The sequence below is a fragment of the Lissotriton vulgaris genome, chromosome 1_1, assembly GCF_964263255.1.
Source record: "Lissotriton vulgaris chromosome 1_1, aLisVul1.2, whole genome shotgun sequence".
In the NCBI taxonomy this organism is placed as follows: Eukaryota; Metazoa; Chordata; class Amphibia; order Caudata; family Salamandridae; genus Lissotriton; species Lissotriton vulgaris.
In genome coordinates this window covers 1,878,027,175-1,878,046,500 of record NC_141685.1, presented here as the reverse complement: position 1 = coordinate 1,878,046,500, position 19,326 = coordinate 1,878,027,175, and the positions used below count along the sequence as shown (strand labels likewise).

At 42.7% G+C, this 19,326-nt stretch overlaps 1 protein-coding gene across 2 annotated transcripts in view; it reads right to left on the bottom strand.

The window, feature by feature from the left end:
• The window catches only part of CFTR (CF transmembrane conductance regulator), a 1,194,762-nt gene that overhangs the window by 717,384 nt on the left and 458,052 nt on the right, over positions 1–19,326 (bottom strand). For both annotated transcript variants that reach the window (XM_086919414.1, XM_086919415.1), the window contains 2 exons: positions 9,667–9,756; positions 7,729–7,892 (listed from right to left, as the gene is read on the bottom strand). In XM_086919414.1, the coding sequence (XP_086775540.1) occupies positions 7,729–7,892; positions 9,667–9,756 (254 nt within the window). The remainder of the gene's footprint in view (positions 1–7,728; positions 7,893–9,666; positions 9,757–19,326) is intronic.

Sequence of the window (19,326 nt, the reverse complement as noted above, 5' to 3'; positions counted from 1 at the left end):
TTACAATTGTAGATCAGTGCCCACAAAAAACACTTATTGAAAAATATTAAGCATTGGCGAATTTTGCGAATTCACGATTCGCGAATTTGCGGATTTGCGAATTCGCGATCCACAAAATTTGCATATTTTTTTGCGTGTTCGCGGGGCGATTTGCGTGTTCGCGGGGCGTTTTGCGTGTTTGCCGGGGTTTTTTTGTTCGAGACCACTCGTTGTTGTGCCCTTCTGCCCTCTCCCCACTCGTTTTTTTGCCATTCTGCCCTCTGCCCCACTCGTTTTTGTGCCATTCTGCCCTCTGCCCCACTCGTTTTTGTGCCATTCTGCCCTCTGCCCACTCGTTGTTGTGCCATTCTGCCCTCTGCCCCACTCGTTGTTGTGCCCTTCTGCCCTCTGCCCCACTTGTTGTTGTGCCCTTCTGCCCTCTGCCCCACTCGTTGTTGTGCCATTCTGCCCTCTGCCCCACTCGTTTTTGTGCCCTTCTGCCCTCTGCTCCACTCGTTTTTGTGCCATTCTGCCCTCTGCCCCACTCGTTGTTGTGCCATTCTGCCCTCTGCCCCACTTGTTGTTGTGCCCTTCTGCCCTCTGCCCCTCTCCTGTTTTATTTTAGAATGGCGCCGGCAAGCTGCAACGCTATTCTAAAATAGTTACTAAGTTAGCTTCATCAGGAAGCACTAATACATAAAATAAAGCAGGTGCTCGAATTCAGTTAAACTCGAGCACCTGCTTCTATTAGTGCTTCCTGTTGAAGCTAACTTAGTAACTATTTTAGAATGGCGCTGGCAGCTTGCCGGCGCCATTCTAAAATAGTTACAAGCTTGAAACTTAAACTTTTGCCCCCCGGATCCGTTCCGCTCGCGGGTTCGCAAATTTTCGGCAAATTCGCGGGAATTCGCGGATTTCAAATTTGCCGAAAATCCACGAGCGGAACGGATTTTGCGCCCATGCTTAAAAAAATATTCACTTGGAATAACCTGGTTTATGGACAATTTAAAATTCAGAGTTGTACAACGAATACTTAATCCTTGTTTTAAAAATGCATGGCTGGGGGCGTGGCTAAGTCGCGCATGGAGTGAGACATGTTTGCCTGGGTTTCCTCTCCATGGCACTTGACTTAAGCTACTTAAGCCAGCCGCCGGGGCTCCTGTCTGGTGTCTCGGACCCCACATTGCTTCTGAAGGATTGAGGCTGCTCCCAATTGCGCGTTGGGGCTCCTACCTGGCTCAACGACCCGGTATCCTGAGCTGACTGCTCGCCAGACCCTGCCGAGGACCACAGCGTTCTGAGCGCCAGCAGTGGGGGCCCCACCCGAGGTGCCCTGACTGGTGGGAGAACTCTGGAGCAGCGGGGTGCCTAGTCAAGCCCTATGGATCGGCAGGCTTTCAAGGACGCTGCGCCTGGCAATGGCAGTGTTGCAGGGACTTGATTTACCACGGACGTCACGTAAGAGGTGAGGTGGGGCTAAGCAACTAGCAGCGTTGGGACCAGATATACTGGCAGTCCTTCCAGCACCATTTTCGGGGACAACACTATGCCGCAATTCCCCAGTGCTGTGTGAACCAGTGGTCGAAGTGGGGGAATAAAAGTAGGGGAACTGTGGGCGGAGACTCAAGGGACGGGAATAAGCAGAGGATTGGATTAGTGGGCGGAGTCAGAGATGTGGCTAGAAATAGCAAAACATACCAATTTTTAGTACGTTTGGTGAAGTGGAAGGCCGTGTGAAAGGTTGACTGGTCACCTTTCTCGCCGCTGCATTTGCATGTTACACTAGAATTAATGAGGCAAAGCTTTGCAGAGACTGTTAGTATGTGCAAAAATGTCAAAATAATAAAGTATCAGAAAATGTACTACATAACACTGCAGTCTTTTTTGCTGCATAATTTAGTCAACACTGCAACATAATGTTGTCCTCCATTGCTGCATATTTGCAGTGCCCCCAAAGCAGGCAGCACATGCTAAAAATGCTTGTGTATGAAGCAGAGAGACAATCAAGTTTGTGAACTTAGGGACATATTTATGGGAATGGTGGCACAGGACAGCACAGCAAGTTACTTTGCTGCACTGCCCTGTATCACAGGGAAAGGGCAAGAATGCATGGTATTTATCCAATATGGTGCATTCCTGTCTTTTCCCCCTGCGCTGGCACCATTTTGGCAGCCTAGCATCAATGCAGGCACACTGCCTCATGGTGCAAGGTTCCCCACTTTGTATGCAGGATTGTTTATGTGCAGGAAGGGGTGCCTTCCTGTACAAAAACAATCTTGTGAGGCTTTTTCCTCTTTCTTCGTGTGCTGCAGAATATAGCACACTTTGAAAGAGGAAAAAACAAGGAGTGATAAAGATATTTCTCCAAGTTATGCCTCCGATGGGGAGGCACATGATTTTGGAGTATTCCCAGGATTACAAGTCCTTGTAAATCTTTGAATGCCTCAAAAACTGTGGGAGTTGTGTGGGAGACTTTTATTGTTACAGGAAAACTACTGGGTTTACAAGGAACTCTACAGTGACTTATGCGTTTTTAAGAGTGAGTCATTATACTGCACAGTTCTGCTGGTTTTGTTACTGGGGGCCGATTTCGCAGCATTGCTGCAAAACCTGTCCCCAGTTACAAAACCAGTCTCCCATGCAACACCTACCGCAACATCTCCCTTGCACAAGGTAAGGCAATGCAGCAGTTTGTGCTGCGTTACACTACTCCATATCTATAAAGCTGGTCAAAGACATGCAAAGTGGCTTTACGTGGCTTTTAAAATATGACTTGGAGCTTTGCATTGTGCATGTACCACGTTACAAGCATTATGCAAGGCCTTTGAAAAAATGCCCCTTAGTCTGGGGGGGCATGCAAATCCTGCATTGCCAATCCCTGGTGAGTTGCATTAGTACTACTGAAACAAGGCCAATGGAGGCACCAATGGGTGAGTTGGACTGGCCTCAAGGGCCCTGTGACCTCAGTGACAAATTCACTGCTGCTCTAGGGTGTGCTGCTTTGTAGGCATGCCAGCAAGACTGGAGTTGAACTTCAGTATGGATTGTGATGGACAGGGCTTCATGGTTAACCAACACTGGCCACAGGTAGGGTTCACCTGCTTGTGCTAAGAGACCAGGGCTTCCAAGGTTTAGTATGGCCTTCTAAGGTCTATCATGGGCATGTGCATGCTCAGGAGTGGTCTGATGAACAAGGCATGAAGGCTGAACCAGGTTCCACAGTTCCAAATTTGGTAGCTCTGGCCATAGTGCCACATCCTATCCCCACCGAACACCCTTCTGCCCCACTGAGTGAAACTTGCTCCGTCTTCAGCTACAACCCAATTCTGCCTTATTATAAACACCTGGATGTGACTCATTTCAAATTATGCACTGCCTGAAAAAACAGTAACAACATTCTGGAAAAAGCAAACACTCATAGGGAATGCAGGATTATGTAAAGCATGCAAAGTATAAGCAGGAACAACATGTTACCTTAACGCTTTTACTCTCATTGTTCAGAAATCAATGAGTATTTTTTGTCTCAAACATTGGGGACATGAATATAGGGCTCCTCCTGTACACATGTGTTAAGCAGGGCTCAGAAGACAAAGGAACTCTTCAAGAGAATCTGATCTGACTCACGGAAACCCACAAGGGCGCCTTCATATTCATATCAGTCAGCTAGCTGCTCAAACATAGTAAAGCACATATGTATGCAAGTGTCCTGCAAAGAAGAATGAGTGTGAGTAAGTAAATTTGGGTGCGAATGATTGAGTGCCTGAATGTAACTGGGCATGAGTGAAAGAGTGTATGTGGATGAAAGTGAGAGAAAGTGAGTGAGAATGAGTCACGTAGAGTAAGTGAAACTGTAAGTTAGAATGAGGTAATCAGAGTAGGAAAAAGTGAGACTGGGTGAGAGTGAGAGTGAGAATGTGATACCGAATGTTTAAGAGTGAGTGCAAGTGAGCAATTTTGAGTAAAAGGGAAAGTGAATGGGAACGAATAATGGGGGCAGTGTGCCTGAGGGAGATAACATGTGAGCAAGCATGACAAAACACAGGCCTTGGCAAAGTGGAGATAAATATTTACTTACTGGAGGAGCATATTGTGCATCTTGAAAAAAAATATGCCCAACTCCTGCGGAGCATCAGGCTATGTTGGCTTGGCACAGTAATGGCTTTTGAGAGAATTTGTGTAAAAATGGGGTGTTGAAAATAAAATGCAGTATTTGACCCTATAGTTTTTTTTCAAAATTATCTTGGAAGTAGCAACACCCAGACTGCAAATCCTCCTAAAAAAAAGCATGCTTACTCGCTTTGTACACTCTAGTTCAGCTCTAGCATTACGCTACACTACTCCCAAGCCTCACCAGCCGTGGTGAGAAAGGGTATTGTGCAAAACCCACAGAGTTAAATAGTTTATATATTTTACTGTTCCATTGGCATAACACTCAGAAAAAGAAATCCTGCTGCAATATTTTTATTGATCCTTCACTTTAAATTGGATTCGAGAAACTACTAATTTCTCTTTACCGGACTACCAATAAAGTGATAATATATCTTTTGGGCTCTTGCTACCAGCTTTCTGACTTTATCTGCTTTTTATGGTGTCATGTTTGAATATGAATAAGACGTTCATCAACTTAAACAGCTTCAGCATTACTCGGGCACTGAGAGAAACATGTGACAGACTAGCAGAATTTTCTGCTAGGGCTTTCATGCTCCAGTGTGCGCCTAACGGTTCTCATGAGTAAGGCACACCTGCATCAACAATTGCCATTTTATAAATCATATTGGAAATAAGGAAATTGTGCTTTATAATAACGGACCAGCACATTTGCTGTTATGCCAATGTATCAATGTGTTATTGATTCGAGGGGTATGGCAGATAGTGGAGGTGAGGATGGAATACACCTCAACGGGCATTTAATTATTTCAGTATGGATACACATAGGACTATATTTTATCGGGGACTGGTGGCTTAGTAGTTAGAGGTTCAAATTCTGGCAGGTCACTCAGCCTTTCAACCTTTTGGGGTAGATAAAATAAGTACCATTGAGTTGGTTAAGAATAAACATCTGTTATTCAGCGCCAAGATACCCTTTGGTGAACATTCACTTTGCAAATACACGTTATGTTCAAATTATGTTAATTGGAAATTCTTATGTGAATAGGCTTAAATGGAGTAAATTACTGGCCATTAAACCATGAGTTTTTACACATAATCCGGCTAATATTTTTTTACCATGTTTAACAAATTGTCACGGTTTGAATGTCTCTCTTCAGTGAGTGCCGCCCATAGAGGGTTAGCTACATTTATAGGGAAAGTCCTGCAAACAGAGATGCATTGCTGCCAAATTGATATAGAAGGTCTTTTTGTCCTGGGTATATTGTTTAATTGGTAAAGAATTAATGACTATAGTAAGTGTAGACTCCCCTATAAAGGAGATCCCGACCTGGTAACAGATCTTTTCCAATTACTTTTATCACAACATGGCAAAATAATTATTGGTACCAAAGGCGAGACCTATTGGCTATGCCAATGCTTGTTTTCTGTTGTGGCTGGATGGAGAGCAGATTTACAGCAAGTCACAAAGTCCTAAGTGACACACTTTTCTTCTTTCCCAGGTGGCATCTGTCAGTCTGTGTGAGCATGAAAATAAAGGGCAGGGGAGGTCAAGGGCGAGGACATCAAAGTATCCTGAAGTGACCATTGTATTGGTCACAGTGGGGGCAGGCAGGCAGCGTCCTCACTAAATGAGGTGTGAATCACGGGCTCAGGGTAGCAGCAGGGCCATCAGAGGTAGCTATTTTCGCGCTGTGCTAAGACTGATGGCCCTTTCAGAGTCACTTTGCAGGACCCTAGACAAAGAGGGGAAGGGGAGGAGGATAGGTGCACTGCAGAGGCCTTTTTCGATGTGCACGGTGCACCACACAGGCTGAAAAATAAAGTTGGAATTTTAAAGTAGGGCTATTCCTGCAGTCTCGGTGTGCTTTTATAAAACAAAGAAGTAGGGGAACGGACTAACATGATTTTTAAAGGTAGGGGCATGCTGTGCCCTTCCGATCTCGCCCACATCTAACACTTGTGTGAACTACATATGGAGCTCCTAATCGAGGTCCTTTGAGCGTCATATTTGCCTCGCTACGAGCTTGTCGCTGGAGGCAATTGAGAACTCGCCTAATCACACTGGCGGACGAGCCCTGGGGAAGGTTTTGGTGGCCTGGGACTCTCCGTCACTCTGCAGATTTGAAGCCAGAGGGTGGATGGCCTCGAGCGCACAAGGGATGCTAGATACGAAGACCATGAGAAGACAATAATAGATAATTCCCCTGCTGTGCTGAGCGTTCCACGGGAACGGGTGTGGTCATGGTCACGAGCACTGTGCCTCATGACGAGCTGAGCTCGTCATGAGCATGGGGGCGATGTGCGCGCCCTCCCGCCCCCCACCACAGCGGGGAATTACCCCCGTTGCGAAGGGGTTAAATCACCTAATGATGTTGGTTGGAAAAGCCCTCATAAGATCTCAGCGATGTCTCATGCCTTCCCTGTGTCTTTCCCGAACTGTGAAAGAAGCCTTTCAACCGTAACAGGGTCAGTAGCACATTGTTTTGTGTTCTGCTTTATTTCTTCTCACTTCCTTTGCAGTTAGGGTGAGTCTAGGGCACTGACTCCTTTATTTCCGTTTTATCTGAAATGTTCTGACATCCAAATTGAGTAATGATGTTCTTTTTATGTCTTTTTGATAAAGCTACATAGGCTTCACTTGTGTGTTACGTTTTCAATAAACAGATTTGAAACAAAAAAATGCATGGCTTTCCTTCATGTCCAAATTGTATTAATTGGATTTGTAATTACTAATTCATGCATGCTGGCTGCACAATGAAAAATCATTGCAAGCTACGGCTCAGTTGATGACAGAAATTATGTTATATTAATTTAGTATATCGGCCTTCAGTACATACACTTATAAATGAAAACCTTTTCTCATATTTATTTTTTCCCACTAAAATGTGCTACTTTTTATTTTAATGATTAGTTTCTTAGCAAAAACCTTGGGTCCTCTAAATGAATGGCCCTTTGCTTAATTCAGTATTTTATCAAGTTTTAAAAAATGAATAGCTTTGTGGGCTCAACCATGGGTTTCAAAGCTTTGCCCCCATAAACTGCAAGTAGGTAGGGGCTGTCAACCTACACACTGCAATAAGGTAGACACTGTCAAAATAGGAAATATTAAAAACTGCTTAAAAAATTGCAAAAACGGTGGTAAATATTCTTTTTCCCAACCCTGATTGTTTCGAAAGCTGAAATAAAGACCCTCTTACTACAACTAATCTCTAGTCGTTGCAGGTTTTAGTTTAAAAAATGCATTCTTGTGCCGCACTATTTCCCATTTAAAGAAGCCCAGATTTTAACTATTTTCACAGGCTCCTCCTGGTATATCACAAACCCTGGGTACCATATTGAATAGTAACGTGCAAAAATGGGCACATATTTCCACTGGTTATGTCCTGCAGGAAAAGAAGTTGTGAAGGCTGAGGAGCAAACTACCCCAAATGTCGAAACAAGAGTTTAGCAGGAGGGAATGACCTTCAGAGCTTAAAGGGTTTGAAACTGCAGCAGGGGATTTTCTTTTTCATACAACATATAATAATTAGTCTCCATCACTTCCAAAAGTGTAATTGTTTGAACCTCTAACACCTAGCAGTATGCTTTAAAGAAACTCCATATTTTCACAATAAGAGAGAGGTTAAATGTGTCTGTCACCTGTATTTCATCATCTTTCGTCCAAGCCAGGCCTGGAAAAAGGCCATTAGCACCAGCAAGCCAAGTCCACAGAATGCCGAGGCTTGGAGCTGATCCCATAGCAGCCCCATCAGCAGCAGCACTTGCAGCGGTGCGATCCACACAAAGTGAGCCAGCGCCAGACCCTGCAAAAAGTACGAACAAACAATCAAACTTTACTGAAGTGCGCGAAAGCCTCCCACAACGAGCCGCGAAGTGAGCTACTTGCAAAACATGGCGTCCAGTCTGAAGGAGCGTTGTGAAATGAACATGCAGCCAAGCACATTAACAGAAGCGGGTTTGTTCTCCTTAGCACACGGCCACCCGAGTGAGAATTGGAAAGGGCACATAGCAATGTGTATCCACATTCTGCACATAAAGTTTGATTCTCCCAGAGGTCAAAGTTCACTTGGCAGATGTCTTCGGTTCCACCAGTTATATTTGCAGCATACTTAGATCAATCAACGAGAGCCGGCGCACAAAGAATTTGATTGAGTGCTTAGGAAAGGTGTTTATATAAAGTCACTAAGGAAATACTCTGCCTAGCAACCAACTCAGCTCACTAGTCGTGCCCATTGTGTGGCAGTGGTGCACGTTTTACAGGACTAAGGATCCCTCAACGTAATGCAGACCAACATACACGTGAAGATGCAGAGACAGACTGTAGGAATGTTCTAGTAGGTGCAGGCGTCTGTCATATTTAACTCAATTAATGAAAATATTGAAAACAACAAATGCAGGTAAACAACGAAGGAGATGTATTGTGATTTGTTTAGTAATTGCTGAGATAAATTAGGCAATAGAGCTTGTGTGAAGGGTCAACCCGAAAACCAGCCAGTGTCACTGACAGGCCAATTTATTTTTAGATGTCCCTGCTCCAAGCACCACTCTCAATCTTACTGGACATGCTCGTTTTTTAATGTTTTTATTTGTATCCTGTGCACATCTTTTTGACGTTTAACAAAAATATAATTAACCATTCCAATAAGGCAGTCCCCCATATTAGAATCGTAAATCAAAAATGGCTGGCAGGCATCGTGATGACGGCCATCTTGAAATGGGTTTCCCTTAATAGCAAAAGAAATCTCCTAGATTGCCAGCCATAAATATGCCTGAGTCTTGACACGTGCATTTGCATACCTTTGCCAACAAGCACTGGCAAAGCCAATAGTTCTGGTTTTAAGCCAAGCCATGTTGGCTTTGACAGTGCTTATACAGTGAGTCATTTATTTTTAACTACCATTTTACAGGTCTGTGTGGTTATCTCAGACACCAGATAATATCAGCACACTGAGCCTGCAGCACAGAGTGCTTTAGAGCATGCATATCCGGGCTATGATTACAAGACTGACATTGTACTATAGTGAAGCAACATTAACATAATTTTCCTCCTTATTTCCAAAGTATCACATCTTGTCGGTGTTGTAGGCCGAAGTATTATCTACTATAAAGGCCGCAATCATATCACAAAACACTGTTAATGCCTTGCATGAAGTTTTGATCTTTTTAAGCCTCAAGTTGTGCTTATGCTGAAAATAAAGCTAACAACTTTGACTACAAGTAAAGGAATAAAAGACTTCGAAGCAGCAAAACAGGCAAGTGAAAAAACAAATGAATATTTGAATGCACTGCATCTGATATATAGCATACGATTCACTGCATATGTTCCCATGTCGTTTTTATTAGCTTTTCCTTCATTCGAGATTAATTGGGCATATTTGTTGTGTGCACGAGGCCCAAGGGGCTTCAGGACGCTTTATAGAGGTCAACGCCTTATAGACAAATGAAATAGAGCAGGCAGGAGAGATATATACAACTGTATCAACTGTTCAATGGGTTATCCGTAAACGTTTTGTCACATGATTTGCTGTGTCAATAGTTTTAACTGGAACATGCAGAATTACCTGGGGAACAACCTACCTCGTCAAATTTGTTCAGATTGTTAGAAAGGAGACTAACAAGTTGTCCAGTGCTTATTTTATCGAGGACCCGGCTCGAGAGTTTCAAAGTCTGTAAAATAGAAGATGCACATGAATGAAAATTGGCATCACAGTACATTAATAAGTGCATTTGAGGTTCTTTTCATTCAAAAATTTGAACGATGGTTGGGTTTTGCAGGTGATTACAATAAAAATGTTCCAAGAACCTAAACAACCACGAACTGCGTCACTCCAGGTGCTTTTTCGTCATAACAAAATTGTATTTTATTTCCAATCCAGTATTCATTCCTAAATGTTGTATGAATAGTCCCCACTAAGAAGGGTTGGGGGGATAGAGAACGTTCTAGATCTGCATGCACTACAACGACGTAAGTACTTTTGATTTAATTAGTTCCTTTCTTAGCAAACCCTAAATGTCAAATGCATTTCAAGGTTAGTCCATCCGAGGCCATTGGAGGGCACGGTGCCCGTTCAGTCATGCGAATCACTGCACTCACACAGTGTCACAACTGACAAAAGACAGAGAGCTCACACAAGTGTACTTACAGATTAGGACCAATCTCCAATGCTTGGCTGGTCTGAGGTGAAATCAGATAATAGCTAGGGGTGTCAGTTTTTAAAAGACATGTTCGGCTGGTAGGGATTTTCTAGTGCAGGGAAGAAAAAAAATGCCCATATAGAAGGCTGAAGGAACCGCTGTAGTCTCGGAGAGCATTATGTTCCCTGGGGACATGGGGCAAGCCTCAGTGAAGGGACAAGCATTAAGGGTTGGTTGGGCAAGAAAAAGTCAGTGGAAGCAATGGATCTGATGGGACAGTCGGGTGATCATTCCACTCGTATTATCAGTATTATCCATTAGAGCGGTGTTGTGCCCCCCACACCACCTGCTACCACCCTCAAATAAAAATGGGGTTTAAACCCGTTTTATTGTTTTATTTTAATCCCCCTGGACCCTCTGACGAGTCTTGGGGGGTCAGGGGGATAACACTGTGGTGAGGGAATGGTAGTGCCCTCACTCCCTTCACTGCACATGACGGTTGAACCCAATGTCTCAGAACGGCCAAACCGTCATGTGCAGTAAATCTCTCTTCAGCACCAGCTACATTGCTGGGGCTGGAGAGAGCAGGCACAGGCTCCCAGTCTGGCTGGGAGCACAAAGTCCCAGTACTCAGGCCAATCCCGACACTGCTTTCATGCAGCATCAGGATTGGCCGCAGTGCCTTCTAGGAGCCTGTGCCCAGAAGAAGCTTGGAGGAGAGCGATGCAGCGGTGATAATTTGTCTAGTTTAATACTTACTTATGGTAAGAAAAAAGTATTTATTACATAGGAGGATATAATACAGCACAAGAAATAAGACACACGAAAGCCTTGCAGTCTAAGCACCCTGACTAGGCAGTGTCACCTGGTCCTCCCCCTCTCTTCTCAATACTAAGTAACGTGTTCCTGGCAGGTTACTTAAGGTGACCCCACAGGTGCTGCCCGCACTAGCAATGTAAGAAAGTCTCACTTTTGTCCTGAAAGTTCAGCTTGCTATGGCACAAATAGTCTGAGTTCATGCAAGTTTCAAAAGACCTGCCAGCCCTTCTGCTCTTCTATCCATCCGCAGTCGGAAGTGTTCAGGAGCCGAGGTGCATCTTATAGGAGCATGCAGAAGTGGTCGAAGTCATCAACAGCTTCCAAGTACAGCAGACAGATGTTCCTCTGCAGTTCATGCAGGTAAGGTGATGAAGCAAGAGAGGTGATGTAGAGGGACTTTGGCTCTTGAGCTCCGATTGTCAGAGAGACTCCTGCGATGTGGGTGATGGTCCAAACAGTCCTGGTGGCCCTTTGCTGACATAGAAGGGTCATGGACATAGGCACTGGCTCCAATGTCATCGGCTGTACTGAGCGACATCAACAATGCTCCTAGTGGTCCTCTTCTTTCAGACGGGGTTCACAGGCAAGGGGAACTGCCACAGCAGTTTCGCTTCAATGCGCGACTGCCCTATATTTCATGGTGGCCCCCAAGGGTGTCACCAACTTCCACAACAGGGCAGACAGCTCTCTCTCATACAATGATCTCGACTGGAGGAGTACCTCACACTTCACTCACTGGGGTACACTTGCCAGGATCCCTGTTGGCCCTCACTCCGTCCAGGCCCCCTCTCCTCTTCCGCCTCCTCACAGGAAACACTGATCTTGGCAGGCAGGCAAAAGGCTGGTGCTCCAAGTACAGAGCAAGGTTCTTGGTATCCTGGGTAATACCCCTTCACCCAGCTGGGAGACTAGCAGTCCTGGTGTCGGCAACTCTAAGTTGTGGCGAAGTTGTCTATGTTGATAAATAATTTGTTGGATTCTGGCTCTCAATTTGTTACTGTTCTCTTAGACACTAGTTTTTATTTAGTGTCTGTTCTTTTGAAATTCTTTTTGTGGATGTTGAGTCCTTTGAAGTGCCCACTGCTCTCTCCTGGTTCTTGTCAGATGGCACACTGCCCCAAGAACGTTGTGGCACCAATTATTGATGGTCCAACAACATTGGCCAAGGATATGGCTTCAGACTCACACCTGGGTGTCATCCTCACTGATGTATTCCTAACAAAGGTTCAAAAGTTTAGGCCTCCCCTCTTTTATAATTCTGTGCTCCTGTAGTGCGTACCTTATCCAACCCACCATCTACTCTGAACACAGTGCCCAGGTCTAACTGATCAGCGCCATTCCTAAATCATTAAAGCCTTTGATGTGAACAGAGGATGTTTATCTCCTCTCCCTTCAGTGTTTCTCCTTCCCAGGATGCAGGAATGTGAGCAATCCACATCTCCTAAGTCTGCATTCCACACCGTCAACCCACTGGGCTACGCAAAATGGAGCTCCAAGGCCACCATGTTATGTACCACACTCAGGCACATGCAACACAGCATGCACACGCAGTCACACACTGTAAGGCAATACATAATTTCACCATGTAGACCAAGGCAAGTTAAATGTACAGCACAGGCAAATCGACATAGCAGACTCCATTATGGCAGGAGGAATCGCTACACCACACCACTCAATTATGGGACAGAGTTGGCAATACAAACCTGGAAAACATATGACAGGGAGGACACAAGTGTTCGGTTTAAGACGTTCAAACTCATTTCACCCTGTCCCGATCTAAATCCATAAATATGTACAGCTTTGCAATGCCCTAGCTAGTCACCTAACTGAGACAACAGAACTACACGAACTCAGCCGCTTGAGGTTAAGCTCCTGATGCGTCCATTGACTAAGGGCGCTATACCCAAAATATGCTGTACGCTTGCCCTTGATACATTTATGACTATCAAACTGAAATAAGAGAAATGGCTCCGCACCCTTGATGACACTGATTTGAAGAATGCCTGCATGGCCACCCTGGGAAATTGCCATTTCCTCTCGCCTTCAATTGATCCAGCTGAACTCCTTGTATGTCATCTATCTCACACCCTATTGTCATTGGCATGTGGGCAATATTCCCCAACCTACCTTCTTTTGATGCACCCTTGCAGATGCAGAGTTCTTTCAAATGGTTTGGTTGTACTCCAGAGTTGCCGGGTGTGCGGGGAATTGAGTGGGTACTGGCCGAGTCCTGGAACAAACAGAGGATCTATTGCCCAGAGTAGCCCTTTTGGGTATATTAGAAGACCTAGATGGGTCCTGGGGTGAACGTATTCTGGAGGTGGTGGCCACAATGGCCGTCAACAGAGATATTGTACACAATTAGAAGTACCCCCACCCCCTACCTTGTCTGACTGGCATTACATTCAGGGAAGATTGGGATGCAAAGCTGGAACAGCCAATTTACCAAGCCAGAGATTGCCCCAGAAACATTCTAGGATCTAGGGTAAATAGCGGGCGTACTATGGGCTAAATGGCGTCTGAATGCTTATTCGATTTATAGGATACGGATTCAAGATGTCTTGATTCGAGTTGTACATAGATGCCAGAACCACAGTCATGTTTACCTGTTTGCTTGCCTTATACAAAAATCAATAAAGTTGATTTTTCAAAAAAATGCTCAGCAGCAGAATTTTACACGATTGGGTCTGGAGGGACCACTCAGTTTCCCAAGTAAAAAGGCCTCTTCACACTACTGGTTACTATAAAACACAAAACCGATATGTTGCCACCACTGCACGCAAGCCATTTAACTCCTCCTAGGGCAGTAGCCCTTTACCACTATGAGGCTAGTACCTTGTGCACCACTCCTGGTCTAACCAGATCACAAATCCATGAGACAGGCCTAGGTTATGACACAAACACATGATCCATGCTTGCCCATGCCCAAAAATGAGTACCACGGTTCCAGATATCTAGAAGGTTTGGGTACATAGAGCAGCAGTGCACGTCAGTCACCATGCAGTGGACTTTTCTGTCTCAACAGGACCCCAATAGGGATTGAGTGGGAGGATCACCTGTACACTAATTAAGAATAGCAGCCTCAATGTGGGTTTCTTTTTTTTCTCTAAACATTGACATGCCTTTAGTGGTTTTGTTTTTGTTGTTTGCTTTAATATTTCCAATTCCATTCTAAATCTAAGAAGTACCCTTTTTTTATTTAGGAACATAAAATACCTCCCATAAGTGACATCGTAGCAAAGGCACCAACAAAATGAAGAAAGCAATTATAGAGAAATTGGCAGTTTGAGCCACAATTTAGGAAAGATCAGAATTGATTTTTTGAAATAGTCACTCATTTTCCCCCATATCCACTTAAACTTAGCAGTTGAACCTCCTAATTTTGGCCATCTGGTATCCCAGTTTATGTGCGAAAGTGACTTCCCTTCATCATTCATCATGGTACGGTGCGTATGTGGAGTACCATTTTTTAACAATCATCAACTTAGCAATAGCTATTCCATAGAAAACCGAGTCTTCTGCCTTAATCTCTAATAAAATGCACTTATGAGGGAGACTAAATACAGAGAGTCGCAGAAGTCAGATTCTAAATGATATTGAGGAAAAAAATGTAATTTAATTTGAGAGAATTAATAAATGTATGTATGTTGTTTGCAGTCTTGGTCGAACATCGTGGGCAATGGTACACTGATTTATACCACTTACAAAGGTTAGGTGGGGTACCATAAAAGTTGAACAAATTGCAATATACTTGCCCATCTAGTTGGGTTGATCCTTTTACTGAAACGTTTAAGAATTCGAGTAAAATAATTATTTGCTATTTCTTCTCCTGCTTCTAAGGGCCATTTGTTTAACCATAGTAATAAGTCATCAATTTTAAATTCCATTAGGCAGGCATATCGCTCAAAGATAGATAGCTGATTGGAGCTAAAATCATTTTAACAAAATCCTGTTAAATAACAGTTAGTGTTAGCTTATAAGCACTCAGCGAAAAATGCTCTTATTTGTAAATATTTAAAGAATGCATTACAATGTAATCTAAATGTAAATCAAAAAAGTACATTAGCCCGTTACAATCAAACAAGTCCTTTTAAGTAAGAAATTGCAGATTGATAACAAGTACCAAAGATGAAGATGTGAAACATGTCGGAAGTTTGAGGTTATTGAGTAATGCTTGGAGTACATGGTTGTACATCTGGAATCTGCAGGGATTTGCATGCTATTTTCACTTTCCAGATACATTTGGAACTAATGGAGTCAATCTGTTTAAAGTAACTGTTAGGTACGTATACTGATACTGAACAAACGTAATATAATTCTTTTGGAAGGATATTAAAGGAAATAGGCAAATGGTTTCATTTTGCTATCAAAGCTTTGAGCAATTGTAATAGGAACCTGTAGTTATGTTTAAAATAAAGATTTAACTTTGCAGCAATAATAATACCCAAATATCAAGCCTTCAATGTGGCACGTATATCTGTGCTGTAGGTCCTGAAGAAAGCCCACCGGACCCGCATGGGCAAATATTGAGGCTGAAACATGTCGACCTTTTTACGGACAATTTTAAGTGCGGGTGATTCCTAATAAATTCCCCTTCGCGCTGAACTGATTTTAAACCAACTCCGAACCCAGAGCCATTAACATTTTTCAATCTGGCTATACAAGTTTTTTATAAAAAAACTTTGCTGTGAGATTCACCACGAAACCCCCTGTATTACTGTATCTGATCACTACTGCTCTAACCAGGGGAATACCTCCGGGTGGAGGAGGCATAACTACTAACCCTATGATGATGCTGTCACGTTCCTAAAGAGTAAGGCGGAGAATCAAGATATACCCCCACCACCAGTCTCTGTACGTGAATGAGGTTTTTTTTATCGTTGCAGTGTACGAAAATTTAAAAAAAACTCTGGTTACGCAGGACAAGTCATCCATCCCCCATTTGATTTTTTTATCTGTGCTAGTAGCCACACCAGCTAGAGCAATTTGAATTTTGTGATAATTTAGTTTATAGTTTATAGCCAGATATTGTGGCAGACTTAATAGCCTCCTGATCTATTATGTTTAAGGTTGGGTTTGTACGATGTTTGAGTACAAGTACATCATCAACATAGCCTGTTAAGGCGAGATTGATTTATAGAGTAGGGATGGGGGTATAGATGTTCTTAAATACCTAATGTATGGCTCCATATTTAGGGACAAAGCAGGCAACAGTGGGAAGCCTTGCCTGGTACCTTGAGTGATTGTTATGGCGAGGCAAGTTCTATTGAATAAATTCTATCTGTAGGTGTTTGATATACTGTCTGTATGAGTTTAACAATCTCCAAACTGATATTAAATTATTTCAATAATTGTCTCATGAATTGCCATGATACTCATGAAGGCCTACTCTGCATCTAATAATATGACGTTAAGCTGCTCATGTAAAACATCTGCCCTATCCACCAATGAAGTAACAAAATTGGCATGTGTGGTGGTGTTTTTACCTGAAATGTAGTCATGTTGTTCATTCCTTTGAAACGAATATTGTAACAATACTATTAATCCTATATATATATATTTTGGAATCTACATTTAGCAATGACATAGGGCAATGTAAGGGTAATAAAGTGGATAGTTTTTAACAAAGATAGTTATTATAGCTTCATGCCAGAAAGGGGATTGATGTTTAATACTTCTAATTTCTTTAAGTGCTTCTAAAAATAGTGGAGAAATGAGGTTAACTACTAATTTGTATTCTGCAGCAGGTATGTTGCCAGGACCTGCTGCCTTGCCAGATAGCATGTTCCGGAAAACTGCTGTAACTTTCTCAAAAGTAAAATCCACATTAAGAATCCTATTTTGACTTCTATGTAATTAAAGAAAATTAATCTTAAGGTCGTTCTGGACTGCAGTCAGACTGCCATTCAAATTTTCCAGATTTATTTCAGAGTAATACTGTTCAAATATCACCATGATTTCCATGTGTCAATACTTAATCACCATTGTATCATCTCTATTGTGAGTAATTTCTGTAGTATAATAATTGCATTGGCCTATACAGCATAATAGTTTTCCTGATTTTTCTCCTATTCTGTAAACTTTAAGTCAAGGTGAAACGCTGTTTTTACTCTAGAACTTAGTATTTCTGCAATTAAGCCTTGTAGGACCATTATTTGAGAGTATATCTCATTTGATTTAAATGATTGGGAGATGGTCAGGATTATATTGACTTGAATTAATCTGTCTAGTTGTTCCTGGGGAGTCTTTTCTAAATGTTTCACTCTCTCAATTTGGGAAACAAAAGATTCTCTTATTCCCCTGTTATAGGCTTTCATGTTGTCCTATAATGCAGATAGTGGGACTGAACCGAAGTTAGAATGAATTCTGCAACTTCAGCTTGCAAATATTGATTATAGTTGTCCTTCTAACATATATTTTGGGACGTAGTACTCTTGCCGATTATTTTATGAATCTCTACAATCCCATTGAAGCAAGATAGCTGGGTGTTCAGAATGTAAAAGATTGCACATTTGTATTTTACAGGATTAGGCAATCAGAGCACTTATTAGACAAATATGTATCCTAAAATACTGCCTGTTGGGTTTAGAATTTCTGACTTCAAGCACCAAACTGCAGAATACACTTTAGCTTTTTTTCATTCCCTTTCTAATACCATTGACTATCCATGACAAACTTTTAACAATTTTCCCTCATTTTCAACCATGACAGTGAATCTTATTCCCCCTTTTCGTGGATTTTAATCCCTACATTATCCCCTTTCATACTCCTCTTCCCTGTGCACTCGAATACCATCCCCTTGTCTCCTACTGCATCCTAGTTTGCCATTACCAGGAGGTAGAGAACCCAAATCCTATCTGGATGCCAATCTTGACATTGAGGAAGTATGTGTGAGGGGGCCAAACTCTTTTCCCCTGGTCACCCCAAAAAAAGAAAAATAGAAGAAAGATATGCTTCATTTTATGGTGCCATGTCACTATGTCTTAGATACTTTAGATTCTTATATCAGTTTGTGACTCGTTTCTAAGAATTGTTGAACTGCCTGCCGGTCAGCAAAGATGATGAAGGAAGCTTCGCCTTTTCATTTAAGTGAGGCTCCAGCTGCAATAGATACAAGGGTGGCTAAGGCCTAAAGTTTTATAATCAAGGTCCCACTTTCTCTTTGTGTAGCTGCAGCTTCCCACACAAGGTCTTACAAAGCAGAAAATGAATAACCCTCACGAGTAGTGTATCTCTGCCATTCTGTAGCAATGGGAAAGATTCTTTCTTTAATATTTTAATCCTCAAAGTACACAATTGTGGGGTCTTGATGTACTCTATGCACTTTTGAAATGGTAAAGGAAGAATCTACTCTGTGTGTTGCATCTGCCTTGTTCTCAAGGACATAGAGAAAGATTAGCTTGGCAGACCAGTCAATTATGTTTGCAATTGTGCCGTCTGAGTCTTCAGGTATTCCAAGAATCCTAAGGTTGGATCATCATGATCAGTTTTCTAAATCATCACATTTGCATCTGAGAATTTTTATTTGATTTTCAGATAGTTGTTCCTCAACAGAGAGCAACTTTTGAGTTAGTTTTTCAAACATTGCTTAATGAGATACTTCATCAGTTTTAATCTGCAGAACCTCCTAATATTTGAACATAATGTTTGTGGAGAAAGAAGTAGCTGATTACTCGGCACCTGAAGTATGGGGGGGGGGCAGGCAGTGGCTCATTATGTCAGACCAGAAACACTATAGATAGGCCAGTCACTCTTTTTTGAAACTTAGTGGAAGGATCAAGAATTAGATATCTATTTGGGTTTTTCCGGTTTAAAAATGTGAACGCAGGTCATAAGCAGCATAATCAATTTGAACATCTTAATCTTTTTTACTCCTGCTTGTCACCAGTGCACTAATTTCCTGTGCCTTAGATTTGGTCAAGAAGTCTTGTGCTCTTTTAGTTCTTCTGAGTTTTTGGTTCTGTCACCCCAGAAATTCACTCAACTTATTGACTCAGACTATTTGGCAAGGTTCTCCTAGCATATAATTTTCGAAGTGCCACCATGTTAGGCTTCACTGTAATATAGTATCTGGCACCACAAGCGATGGGGGAGCACTCAGTGAGCTTCCATCGTAGAGGGGGTGATGTCCTCTCCAATGCCCCAGTAGATTTGTTTATTTCAGAGGCTTATAATAGCCTTGATACAGCCTTTTGAGCACGCATGACTGAGCCCCCTCTTTTTTGGTGCCTGCAGTGGGCTTCTGGCTGGTATACATCTTGGGCGACAGGAGCGGTTGGTGGA